The sequence below is a fragment of the Podarcis pityusensis genome, assembly GCF_964106645.2.
Source record: "Podarcis pityusensis genome assembly, chromosome: 7".
Classification (NCBI taxonomy): Eukaryota; Metazoa; Chordata; class Lepidosauria; order Squamata; family Lacertidae; genus Podarcis; species Podarcis pityusensis.
The window spans coordinates 46,853,339-46,867,555 of NC_138031.1; the positions used below are offsets into that span (position 1 = coordinate 46,853,339).

General features: G+C 37.5%; 1 protein-coding gene across 2 annotated transcripts in view; it reads right to left on the reverse strand.

Annotated features, from left to right (window-relative positions):
- Nucleotides 1-3,055: 3,055 nt before the first annotated feature.
- The window catches only part of YES1 (YES proto-oncogene 1, Src family tyrosine kinase), a 31,081-nt gene continuing 19,919 nt past the window's right edge, over nt 3,056-14,217 (reverse strand). For both annotated transcript variants that reach the window (XM_081013120.1, XM_081013119.1), the window contains 8 exons: nt 12,261-12,364; nt 12,014-12,163; nt 11,675-11,830; nt 11,092-11,271; nt 9,298-9,374; nt 8,809-8,962; nt 7,924-8,055; nt 3,056-6,865 (listed from right to left, as the gene is read on the reverse strand). In XM_081013120.1, coding sequence (XP_080869246.1) covers nt 6,657-6,865; nt 7,924-8,055; nt 8,809-8,962; nt 9,298-9,374; nt 11,092-11,271; nt 11,675-11,830; nt 12,014-12,163; nt 12,261-12,364 — 1,162 coding nt within the window. In that variant the 3' untranslated portion in view covers nt 3,056-6,656. The remainder of the gene's footprint in view (nt 6,866-7,923; nt 8,056-8,808; nt 8,963-9,297; nt 9,375-11,091; nt 11,272-11,674; nt 11,831-12,013; nt 12,164-12,260; nt 12,365-14,217) is intronic.

A 14,217-nucleotide genomic window follows, 5' to 3' on the forward strand; every position in this document is an offset into this window, starting at 1 on the left:
ACTTTAATCTATTCCAGGAGTGGGCAAGCGCTTCAGATGTAATTGGACTCCCAAACTGCCACAAGCCAACGCCAGCATGTCCAGTGGCCAGGTATGGTGGGAGTGGTTATACAACAGCAGCTGGAGAACCACAGATTCCCTACCCCATCTCTATTCCATTGTTGAGCCCCTGGCACTGAAAACAGGCATTACTGCTGAGATCTGGCACAAGTTCTGAAGCTTTAGCAGCTGAAACTTTTTCCAGCGTGGACCTAATGTGAAATGTGTGCCAAGCAGGTGATGGTCCAGATGCATGGCCGTTAATGATCACCCTAACAAAACAGGCTTTAAATCAAAGGGAATGTTAATGCTTTAATATCTAAAACAAACAGACCAAGCCAAAAATATCTAAAACAGACTAATCCAGAGGGCTACTGTACCATTTGTCGCCTTTTGAAATGGAACCTTTAACTGAGCCTGAACAACCCCTTTGATCTGCACCAATTAGCAAGTGATCATGTTTCTCTCTATACCAACGAAAACTTCACTTGCTAATTCTTACACCCCAAGCTCCTGCTACAGGTGCAAGAGCAGGTGAGGCAGCGATTAAAATGACAGACTGTTAAGTCAACCCCAATGTTAGAACACATCCTGGAAAAAACCCACAACTAGTTATGTTGAAAGAGCATCTGAAAGGCTAACCAGTGCATCAGTTAGGCCTTTGCGATTATCTGGTATTCCTGGTATGCCTTCTGGTGCCTTCTCCTTGGTCTTCCTGTAGTTCCTGTGCTGACCTCTTCCCAGCTCTTGTAAACTGCCTTCAGCCCTCAACATTCCCTGTTTCAGTGGGAAGGAATTGTACGTGGTGACAGAAGTCTCAAACTTTTGCTAAGCCCTTATTTACCACCATCACTGATTGAACAGCTTTTGGCCTGGGATGAAATTGGGCCATTTTGAGAAGGGTTGCATGATATGCTTGTATAAAAAAAGACTGAAATAAGTGGTATTATCCTTATTTAACATGTTCTCCTAAAGAGGCACAACAGGCCCCATGAAACTGCAGAGCTCCTATGATACTGTGTCTGAAGCTGCCTCCACTGTAATGTTTTGCATCCCTGAAATGCTTTATCGGTATTGTCACCAGACTCTGTAGAACAGCTCAGTACACACTTAGAAGTCTTTGAGAAGGATAGTACTTGTGTGTTGCTTCTGAAAAGAGTGCCAATAGATAGAAAAGCAACATGATCATTGCTTTTCTGGGTGTAGAGGGCTTAGAGATCTAGCAGTTGGAAATGGCAGTTTTATTTTATTTATGTATTATTTCATAAAATTTATACACTGCTTGATCGTAAAAAACCCCCCTCAAAGTGGTTTACAAAAGAGTAAACAATAAAATCAAGGAAAAAATTCAAACATACAAAGTTAAAATGCTAAAACAGATTAAAACTGTCTTAACTTTCTAAGCATCTGGGGTAGTATCCAAGTCATACTGAGAGCAGACTCATTGAAATCTGGACTGAGTACTTTCTAAAGGTGGTGTTTTATGAAAAGTTCCTACTTCTCTGAAATAGTCAACTGAGATCAGTGACTCAGTGACTTAGTTGGATGCCAACCTTAGAATTTTTGGAACATGCTAATTGTGGCCACAGTCCAGTTGCCCTGCTCAAAATTAACTGTACAGTACTTGCAAGCCTGTGGTTTTGAGGAAATGCTTCTTAAATTTACTAGTCATTTCAAAAACAGCAAAAACTATTAAGCTTGGGTATCTGGGCTTCACACCAGTTTATGTAGACCAAAAAATATATATTAAAAATACCTTATGTCGATTATCGGGATAGGCAAACAAATCAGTAAGGAGACATAATTGGCAAGTCAGAAGAGGCTGACGGGTAGAAAATGGACTAATGGAGGAAAATGCATAAATTGCTCATAAAAGCACAGTAGAGCCAGGTCACAAAACATATTTAAAATCAGAGAAATAGGAACTGATAATATCACACCTTATAATGTATGTCGTTCGTTACTGATATGAAAGGCTGTGTGCATTTTCACACTCAAAATAGGCCTCAAGCTGATTTCATATACTTGCTATCCCCCTCTCTCACACACACACGGACAGAGGGAAAGAGAGACTGCAAAGAGATGGTATAAATAAAGACATAGGAACAACCCCGTGGATATTGGTCTCTGCTGAAACTGCACACAGTGCTGCTTGATTTGCAGGAAGCAAAGCTGTGTCTCTTTCCCTTGAGCTGTGTGGGAGTTTGTCTACTGTACTTCTGAAATTAAGGGGTGAGAGTAGAGAAAGATCATCCCTGCATCTCTCTCCAATTTCTAGTAACTGGTTGTAGCACCGTTATCCTGAGATTTTCCCATGCCTGTGTGTTCTCCACAAGGAAACTAATTTTTTCTAAGGCTGTTTTATCCTTGACAGTATTTCACTTGCTCTTCATCACAGACAGATGACTGGCCTAGAACAAAATCAACAGCTGGCCAAGGAGGCAGCAAAACCAGGGGTAAGAGATGTTTCGGAGTTATCAGTGGAAGTAGCAAGTTTCAGGAATGAGCATCTTCCAAAATAGTAGGGAGTTAAGTGGGGACTTTTTGGATCAGGGTTCACTACCTCATCTAATAGGATATATATGCAAGATGTTTTGATATAATTTCATAGGAATATGAACTGCTACTACAAATAACCATAATGCTATAGCCTACTTCAATAAGATTCAGAGGCAAATAAGTGGCCACTTTCCATAAAAGTTGATTTAATCCAGGAAACCTGCATGGGGAAGAGTGCCCTGGATACTGTCTGAAAATACAAATTGTCAATGTCACAGCTATTAAAAACTCTGCTCCAACAATTTGTTATTTTTTGAACTTTCGTATCAGACATTTTTGAGGAAAGGGCTGTGGTTACGAATTGACATATATCTAGCAAAATATGACATTTAACAAATAGACTGTAATATAAATAAGCACCGCTGCTGAATAGAGGAATAATGAGTTATGCTTAGATTTCCACAGATGTTAAACCATGGTTTGTTTGTTTTTGTAAACAGTATCCACTACACAATGATTATACTTTAGGAAGTTTAATTATGCAAAAGTAATAAAATATTAAAAATATTTAAGCTTGTGTACACAGCATGATAGGAAAACCAAACCAAAATTTAAAAATGAAAAGTTACCACACAATGTAGCTTCAACAAAACAGATGGGCAAGGTTTGCAATACAGTTTTGATCAGAAATGTTACATAACTGTTTCCATTAAAATATCAAAATCATTCTTAAATGATTGATTACAGTAGCGCAAGTGCTGAAAATACAATAAATGTAGTAGTTGAAAACATGTAAAAAGTTTGCATCGTCGTTTTGTTTTGTTTAGAAAACAGTATACTAGGATTTCTACAGTCATCATATACAGTGGCACTTCTGTACACTGGAGATGTGGGATTGGCTGTACAATATTCAATGAAGAATGAGGTTGTGGAAGAAGACATGGGAAACAATGCACAAAACTAAGCTTTTGTGTTGTTTGCATTAAAAACGAGCTGAGATGGCATGGAAGTAGTGTCTGAGAAATTTATAACCAACAGCACAATCTGTTGGGAACTTTCCCAGCACGGATCTCTTTGAAATGAACAGGAGCAACACAAGGATATGGTGGCATCCATTCTTTTCAGCTGTGTTTCTGCATAATTTTCTTAGTTAATTATGTTTACCACTCCCAGTCCACTGAGGAGCAAACTACAACCACACACACACACACACACACACACACACACCTCTCATGCAAGAGGCTGCTGTGGGGTGCAAACTCCCCAACATCTACCAATGCAGCTCACACATGTGGAAGGAAGTGGAGGGGAGAGAATCCTGAGATCCACACACATACATAGTAGTGATACTATTCAATTCATGGTACAGTTCAGTCTCTGATCTATTTGGCAAAGTACTGGAGCAGGGAATATCCACAAATACTGCTGCAGTCCTGGGACTGTAGCCCAAGAACCGATGCAAAGTATACAAATTAAGAACAAAACATTCATAATATCACAAGACGCCTCAACCACATGGAGCAAAGTAGTCGTTAGTGTTTTCTTATCGTTAATTGGTAAGGGGAAACAGTTCAGAGCGTATCTTAGAAGGGTTCACTTGCTCACTGATACGGAAACAGGACCGACAAAATAATTCATGAAAAGTAATTAATATTCTAGGGGGAAGAAATTAAGTAAGACCTGACATCTGCAAGATATAGTCTATATGGACTGCTGAAAAAAATGTTTAGAAGAATGCAAAATGAAATGCCAACAGAATAGTGATTCTTATAACCCTCTAGAGTTCTAAAGTGATGTTCAAATTATTTATTTATTTATTGCATTTCTAGGTTGCCCTTTTCAGCCCAAGGTGGCACACATAGCTCTCCGCCGTCCCCACAACAACCCTGTGAGGTAGGTTAGGCTGAGAGGCAGTGCCTGGCCTAAGGACCCCCAGCGAGCATGAATCCCAAGTGGCGATTTGCACCCTGCTCTCCTTGGCTCTCTAAGCCCTATGTCATACTGGCTTAAGAAAGCAGCTCAGGAACCTATCAGGGTTTTTCTTTTCTTTTTTAAAAAAGATAAGCTGCTATAATTGGGGTGAATTTAATTTAAAATCAATCCTGTTAAGCAAAATTAAAAACATACTTTATAAAAATAATTAAATTTCTTAGTGTATTGTATTACTTTTAATAAAAAAAAGTATGTCAGTGTCAAGTTCTTATTTGCCAAAACAGCTTAATTACATCAAAGATTTGAGGTAAAAGACTCATCACAAAGAAAGTTGTAGATACTGAGGGCATTCTTTTTAAAATACATAATCGTTTTTCATGAACTGGCTCATAAAGTTAAGTGTTTTTTTATTTCCTCACTATACAAATGTTGTTACAATGAATTGTTCCATTTGTTAATTAACATCCAATCAATATCAGAATAATTTACTGATGTGTTGCATTATTACATAAGTATAATTGCATTACCCATTCTAACATACAGGAAAAATCACAATCCCATAATTTATTTTCTACATAAAACCCTTAGAAAATGTCATAGTTAGGGATGCATAAATGATAAGGGAAAATGCAACATAATTGCACCGTTTTAAAAAAAATATTGTAGGAGGAGAATTCAAAACTCCCGATGCAACAAATGTAACCATTAAGAACTAAATCCATACGATTTGTCTGATATGACAATGATGTTGATCATAATTTTCACAGAAAAAGTTTGTTGTGCAGAATTTTTTTTAAAGTAAAATTGGCAAATTCTAAGAATGCCAACAGCACATTATTGCTTGATATGTCAAGAGGTTATATTACTTCCAAATATAACTAAGGACAATATGCAGGTGGAAGAAGGCTCTTCCACGCTTGCCACTAGCTGAATCTAGTGAGGTGAATATGCAAAGCCGGGGGGTGGGGGGGGTGGGGTGGGAATGGTAAATCCTACCAACCACTCCCCCTTCCACACACAGCCACTTATTGGTGGGAGTTTGGCTTTTCTAAACAGCCCGTCCATGTGCAAACCCTGCTCTGTATGCATGCTCTGTTGGCTTGGAGCTTGAATATAGTATGCAACAGCTGGGCCAACTAACCATCAATAATTTGCAGTCAATAATCTAATACTAAATATATTGGGCTCCTCAACTTTTCACACTTTTTTCCATAAATACTTTGTAAATGATACATAAGAGTATCTTCTTAAGAAAAGCAGAAGTGCAATTCTGTGAATCCCTGAACTAGCAATGTTTTATAGGAAGCATTTGTAGCTACTGACCACCTCTCCCTCCCTCTCTTTTTCTCTTTCTCTCCTGAAAGAAGCTCACAAGATTGAGGCATGTTTCACAGGGCATTTCTCTCTGAAAGGCTACCTCCTGAAAGAATGCTGAAACTTTCACTTTCCCCCTGATTGTATTAATTCAACTTGTGGTTACCTTTATCATTTATAATTAAAGTATAGCAGGAACGGGGGTGGGGTGGGGAGATCAACTTGCATATACTTGTTTCCAGTTACATTAACATAAAAGTATCTCTACAGTGCATTAATGCTCTTCACTTCCACTACTGAGGTCTACAATTTAATCAAATTTATCATAAATTGTCTGGTTTTTAAAAGAGTATTTTCCTATCCTAATTAAATCAATGTAAAATGGGTCGGGCCTCAAGATCACAACTGTAGTGCTATCTCAGTTTTTGGACACAGGGCATTTTATAAAATTGGAACTGAATTGTTTGGTCCCGTACACCTCCTTTCTTATTCTCAGAACATTTCCATTCAGAAGTTTATCTAATTGCTGGTGTTCCCTTTGAAGTACAGATAAGACAAGAGAAAAAGAAACAGATTAGCTGTGCCACTCTTATAAACTGTAATGGTAATGCTCATTTTACCAATTTTAAGGTATGCTTCTTCTGGACCCTGACAGAATAAGGAAGGAAAATATCACATCATTGGTACATTTGGGTATAACACTTTAAAAAGTGGTTTTGTGCAATTGTATTATGGAATTCCAGTTTGCTAGCCATCAAGAGCATGCAAATGGCAATTTGCTTTCCTCTGAGTCCTTCCAATCAGCAAGAATTTTTTTTTTTTGGAAGTATTTTATATTTGGCAGATTTGTGCAATGAATGTAGGCCAAAGACTTATAAATTATCTCCAGGCTGGTACTGTGGTTCTGTTGCAGTAAAATAGTCTTCTAAGAAAGATTGAATATACTCAAATGTTGGTCTTTCATCAGGATCTTTCTTCCAACACAGTTTCATTAACTCATGGAGAGATTCTGGGCATCCTTGAGGACAAGGCATTCTATAGCCACGTTCCACTTGTTCCAAAACTTCCCGGTTTACCATGCCTAAAATTATACAATATGGATTGAAGTTTATAGTCAAGAACATGGAAGAGCTTTTAAGGAGTGGCCAGTGATTTTCAGGCCTTTTGAGAATCTATGAATAACGGGTGTATCTGAAACAAGATATTGGCTGGGTTCAGATGTAATGCAAACCCACGGTTTGTGTCGCTAAGCTATGATTGTCTGAGTTTTCAAACCTGAAGTCAGTCAAAAGTCTTGGTTTGTTTGGGGGGTGACAAACCGAGATCTGAAACGAATAGACACTGTCTTGTTAACTACAGTTTGCAGTTTTGCCTATAGTTAATGTCAGGAGCTGGAGTCAGGGGCAGATCAGCAACAAAACAACCAGTGTAAGTGAAGTTAACTCCAAAGAAACCAGAACAGCTCAGGCCTAGTGATCAGAGCAACTTTCCCTGGTAGGTCTTGCCCTAATGAGGCAGTTGTGAGGACTGAGGGGCTTCACCTTCCCACGGCTCTCCTCACCCAGGTTCTTCCCCAGCAACCTGAGGCTCCTTCATCTTCTCTCTCTTTGCAACAACTTTTATATACCCCCAGACCTATTGATATCATTTTCATATTAGTCTTTGCTGATAGGTTGGTTTTAGCTCTTTTATTTGTGAAATGTTCTGTTTACTGTGACGGACATTTGTTTTATTTCATGCTGGGACAGCTTTTAGCATTGAATTTATTGTATTATTGTGGTGGTGTAATCTTGTTTCAAATATTGGTATGTACAATGCCTAGAGAATTGATTTTCTGAGGTGACCAAAATCAATAATAGTATAATATATAGGCTCCAGTCCTTTCATAAAGCAGAACCACCTAACTAAACTAACAAATTAATCTTCAGTACTTTTAGTTTAGTGGTGAACTCTTGTTCACATGTGAAAACAATGCTGGAGACAAACCAGTTTTGAATACTAGTGAATAAAACAGGCTATTTTGCATTGCATGGATTTCTAAGAAAAAAACCACACAGCAAGAAATAGAACAGTGAATTAGCTCACACATTCAAGATACCATATAAGCAAAAACAATATTCTTATTCTTTCTTTTTTTACCTGGATATGGCACACGACCCTTTGTTACAAGCTCTGTCAACAAAATTCCAAATGACCAGACATCAGATTTAATTGTAAACCGACCATATAATGCAGCCTCAGGTGCTGTCCACTTAATTGGGAATTTGGCCCCTAAAATAATAATAATAATAATAATAATAAATTTTTATTTATATCCCGCCCTCCCCAGCCGAAGCCGGGCTCAGGGCGGCTAACAACAATAAAACAGTACAAAAGTACAGCATAAACAACAGTCTAAAATCATTCGTTATAAAATTAATTAAAAATTAAAAATTAATTAAAATTAAATTAATTAAAAATTAATTAAAAATTAATTAAAAGTGGATAGAAGTATAAAAAGTAGTTTTGGTGTGAACTTGCAAGATTGACTCTGTGGACAGAATTCATAATTTTACAAGGCCAGAAGTATAAACATTTAAATAACCTTATAATGTTTGCAGCCCCATAGGTTCATGGGGATCAAACACTGATGGGGTAACACCTTTGTTAGGACCAACCCCCCAAATTGCAAAATAATAACGTTTCTGAACTTCAAGCTAGATCTAATGTTAGATAAATATAGCAATGATAGGGTTCAGGTATTATAGAAAAGCCCCAGTGTAGGACATGGTGTAATTTTAGAAATATAGAAAATGCCATTTCAGAACTGAAATAGAAATTTTTATTTCATGGTTCATGAGACTGCAATGATGGTATGCAACTGTAATATGTGTGTGAGAGAAGCCCATGTTACAAGTCTGTATTGGGCCCCAAATAATTATGCTTAGGCCTTGCTGATCATGAACCCAGATGTGGTTCTAGATTTTAAATCTCTCAAATTAATACTGTTGGTTAATAAGAAATATAACAAAATAACAGATATACCTTGTCTGGCAGTGTACTCATTGTCCTCTATTAACCTTGCTAAGCCAAAGTCTGCAATCTTGCACACCAGGTTGTCTCCTACAAGGATGTTAGCTGCCCGAAGGTCTCTATGAATGTAGTTCATTCTTTCAATGTAGGCCATGCCATCTGCAATCTTAAAAAAACTGTATATTAACTAAACAGTTCATAGCCTCCCAAATACTTAACATAAACTAATAAACATGTTTGCTCTTATTTAGTTGCCTAAGTTACATTTTACAAACATAACACTGATACTAGATCTTTACCATTTTTTGCATATATTCTATTCAAGCTTGTAGTAATTATTATTTTGCAACATAATTAAAAGTTCTTCATAAACTGAAAAAAAGCTATACACTAGTTAAAGCAGACTGTTGTGTTCAACCTTTTCTACACGTTACCCAATACTACCATGTTGTAACAAGATAATAATCTAGCAAAATGACCTCTCTTGATTTAAACAAGTACCTGAGCAGCCATATCCACCAACTGCGGAAGCTTTAAATATTTCCCTTCTCCTTCCTTAAGGAAGTCTAGCAGGCTACCTGCAGAAAGACATTAGTGCATTAATTTAGGTGCAGCTGGAAACTTATACGAGACATTATTAAAGTAATTTACAGGGAATGGTTCTAGACTGTTTTCTCCACTGTGGAATCTGTTAGCATAGATAATATTCTTTGCAAAACACAGTAGTGTCCAAAACACAATGATTTCACATAATTTTGCAAGGGACTCAGTTGAAAATAGGGTTTTCTCAAGCATATTGCACAAACCTAACACTGACAGAATCAAAATGAAGGAAATAGATAGAAGGGACTGCAGTGCTGCTGCTGCTGCTAATTCCTTGGGTTTATCTGGATGAGAGGCTCAGTGCTGTTAATTTAAAGCCATTTAAAATTTATTGGTTGAACATGAGACTCCCCAAAAAGAAACCACCTCCATAACTTTGTGAGGCACCAATTTTACATCACATATGCACAAACAAGTGACCTGTAGAAATGGATGCAAATGTAGTATTGATTTATCTATTAGTCACAGGCAGCGTTCAAGTAGAGCTCTCCCTCTTGGAAAGAGACTGGATTACCAGAATCTGTACAACAGCAGTTTCTACATTTACAGCAAGCAGCTAGGAAAATAATGGAACTGAAGCCAGTTCAAATTTCATCTACTACTGCTATGAACCTGAGTGCACAAGTTTTCACCCACTCATGTGCATTCACATACAGAAGGCAACATTAATTGACAATTGTTATGTTTGCACACAACACTAAGCTAAGTCGTGGTTGAGTACTGCATGGAGAAGCTAGAATGAGATTCATGCGCCCAATCTTTTTCTCCCATGTCACTAGCATATTGTTGTTTAAAAATCAAAGATTGTGGTTTATAACTTTTTAAAACTTTTAACTCTGCATTATGAAACTAGCTTTTTAAACTAGTTCATATGCAACAACAAGCTGGGATTCTGTGAAAATAGAACTAAATGTTGTCAAAATCCTCTTCTGGGCCACATGGAGGAGACTGAAGGGGAGGGAGCACAGGAGCCTGTGTCTTGGCCTGATTTCAGCTGATGCACCAAGTGCTAAATTGGAAACAGATCAGCATGTCTTTAGTACAAGAAGTATCCTTTTGTTTCAGATGCAAAAGACTCTATGAAGTCTGACTATATCTGACATATAGGCTGAGTTTGCACAAAGCGCTAAACCACAGTTTAATGTTATGTTCATGAGCTTTGTACTTGTGTCTTCTTCCTCACTTTTCCTTCTGCATAGCTACAAGGGGGATATTGGAAGCATTAAGACTGTTAAGACATAATGACAAACAGTGGTTAGTTGAAATTGGAAGCAAATGCTTCCAATTGCCTCATGGTGGTCACAACCAGATAAGAAAGGACAGGGGGATGCGTGAACCTGAGACTTGTGCATGTAACACTGAACTATTGTTTAGCATTACATACGAAGCAGACCCTGTTTTAGAAAGTCTTATCTGAAATAGTTTTAATTGAATCTTTATTTTATGTAGCAATAGGATTGAAGCAAAATATTGATGCCATTCATATATAGGTTCCCGGAAATTTTCCCTAATAGAAAACCAAACAGTTAAGCAGTTAAAACTGTGACAATGTAAGAAAGAAAAAAGAGAATATGTCAGTCTTTTAAAGACCAGCAGATTATTTGCAAGGGAGACCCAGCAAACCAAACAACAGAATTTACAAAATATTTCCATTTCAATCTCTTTTGTATCCATGTAAGAAGAAACAAGTACCTTTTGTCATGAATTCAGTGACTATGTAGATTGGCTCCTCAGAAACAACAGCATAAAGTGGAACAAGTTTATCATGCCTTAATTTCTTCATTATTTGAGCTTCTTGTAGGAAAGCTTCTGGCATCATTGTACCAGGTTTTAGTGTTTTGATTGCTACTTTTGTAGTTCCATTCCATGTTCCTATGGAAGCAGTGCATTATACTGTCAGTTACAGCAGAGAGAGATTTTCAGAATCTAATAAATAAATGGCATTACACTAATCAGTTACCTATAACTGCTTTCTCTTTTTTTACTTTGAAAACTATATAGAGAATCATATTAATATCCCTTTATTCATGCTTCATGAACCGATGAGCAGTGTTACATCTGAATCAGATCAATGGTCCACCTTGTCCAGGGTTGTCTACATTGATTGGCAGTTGCTCTCTAGGGCCTTAAGGCAGAAGTCTTCTTAGCCCTCCTTCCAGGGATCCTTTGCAAATGGGAGGAGCCAGACTGAACCTTGTTTCTTCTGCATGTAGAGCCTATGATGCATTAACTATGCATGATAATTAACTATGATCCTTCCCTGTGCAATGCTTACCCATCCATACTTCGCCAAAGCATCCTTGACCCAGCTTAACCTCTAGCCGCAAAGACTCTCTAGGAATTTCCCAGGCATCTTTTGCTAAACCTTGTGTCTGAGGTTTCACAGTTGGGCACACAGTTGTTAATTTATGACACAGGCCATCAGCATGATCTGGTAATTAGAAGAATAAGAAAATTCCAAATAGTCACATTTTTCAACAACAAAAAGCCATTTCCATAAATTCTCTCATTAGACCAAAAGTGCTCTTTATACATCTTTTAAGAATATTAAGATCTGATTCTATATATTTTCATTTCTGCAGCTATATATGAAGCTGGAGGATTTAAGACTTACCTGTATAGTGCTTGACCAGCTTTTGCAAAGATTCAAATTGTGCTCTAGTTGTTATGTAATATCCACCATTATCAAGTTTTCTAATTTTGTAGTGTTTCACATTATCACCTCTAACCTCATCCCAGTCACGTATAGAAAGGGAATAAGCACCTTGGAAAAAAAGGTAAAAAAGTAAAGTTTTGCTTTTGTCAATGTATTTATAAACAATAGTTGTTTGCCCTATGAAATAACAAAATTAATGATATACCTTTTGTGGTTTCACTCTCACGGACTAAGAAAATACCACGTTGGTTCCCAGGATTTAAAAGTAATCTCTCTGCATCTTTCCTGCCCATCTTACCAAAATACCATCTAGATAATTCAAAGGAAAAAATATATGGTCAAATAAGGATTCTCTTGCAACAGTCTGGATAATACTGCAGTGTACAGAAACCATTTTACAAAAAAAGTCAATTGCATCTCAAGTGATAAGAATATGGCTTTCCACACTGATCCTACTATAAACCTGCAATATTTTCTATTTGAACAGGAAGTATGGTTTCCTTCTTTATGGTCTATGGTTTAACAACCATGGAAATTGTCCCAAAGGCCCAATAATAGTCTAAGTCTTTATTCTTATTCTTGAACTCTAGCCACTCTCTCATACCCCATGGCAAACTCTTTTGTGGCCCACAGTTGTGGAATGACATGGGGGGTTAACTACTCAATTAAAATAGTTAAAAATTCCACTGGACTAATGCAATCACTGGTTTTGCTGAGGCAGTCTTTGGATTGTAGCTTCAATGTAATTTTGTTGTTCCCCTACATTTTTTCATTTAAAATTCAGTCTTAACAGTGTTTCATTGTAGTTTTGTGGTATTTTTTAAATGTCAGGCATATCAAACAGTATTTTAAAGCGAGGCAATATTTATAACTATTTATTAATTTGGAAAACACATTATGTTATGTGTGACATATCATTTTGTCTCCTATCATATCTTAAACACTCCTGACTAGCATAGAAACAAACATTAAGCAAGCAACAAAATTAAACTTATGCAACTGAATATTTATAGATTAAAAAATAAACTATAGACATGGTTCCTTCTCATACTACTACTACTACTACTACTACTAATAATTTATTTATACCCCGCCCATCTGGCTGAGTTTCACCAGCCACTCTGGGCGGCTTCCAATTGAGTGTTAAAAACAATACAGCATTAAATATTAAAAACTTCCCTAAACAGGGCAGCCTTCAGATGTCTTTTAAAGAGAAGATAGCTGCTTATTTCCTTCACATCTGAAGGGGGGGGGGTGTTCCACAGGGCGGGTGCTCATTCATACTGAGGTATGCAAAAGGATGGGAAAGCTTTCTAAAATTGTCCCAGATTAATTTAGATATTATCCAAGTTCTCCTGGGGGGAAAAAAAGCCTGAAAATATTTTTCCAAGTCAAACCAAAGGTCAAATAAAATTTAGTGCCAGCCTTTGATGGTCCTATCAGTCCACCACACTCAGCACAACTCCTCTTCCCCCTCTTCCCTACATTTACTCAGAAATCTGGTAGCAGCAGTGGAAGTTGTAGAGGGGGAGAAGAAGAGAGGGGTATCTCTTTTCTCCTTCTTTCATTAACAATGTCCTGGGTACAAAGGCAGAGTGGTCATGTGCAATTTAGTTCTCCCAAAGGTTGCTGCAACTGCAGTGCCCCACAGGAGACTTTACCTGTCTCATATTTCCCCAGGCTTACTGTCATGTCAGGAAAACAGAAGGAGAGAAGGAACAAAGTCTTTCTGCTTAATTTTCTCCCTTGCCTTATGAATGCTCAGTGCTCCTGCTGCCTCCTTGCAAATGGTAAATGGAATTGCGTTAAGGGGGAAGCCATTAATTCTTCTCCAAATCTGATCGTGACCTGAGCCAGATAAGAATTTGGGAGTTCTCATCTGATGTGGTGTTTAACAAGTTCCTTAAGTTTGCATCAAAGCCTGGGTGAGGATAACTTCAGCGCCATCATAAGATGCAATTTCACCTATTCCTAAGATCACTATGCATGCCAGAGGACTTAAGAGAGTGGATTGGTGGCAAGACAAAAATTGGTTGTCTAGTACGCAAAGTCTTTTTTAAAAAGCACTTTAAAATGCAGCAATACAGAGAGAGAGAGGCAACTGCTTTCACCCAAGATTTAGATAACAAAGTATGGTTCATAGCAACAAACACTGCATGATA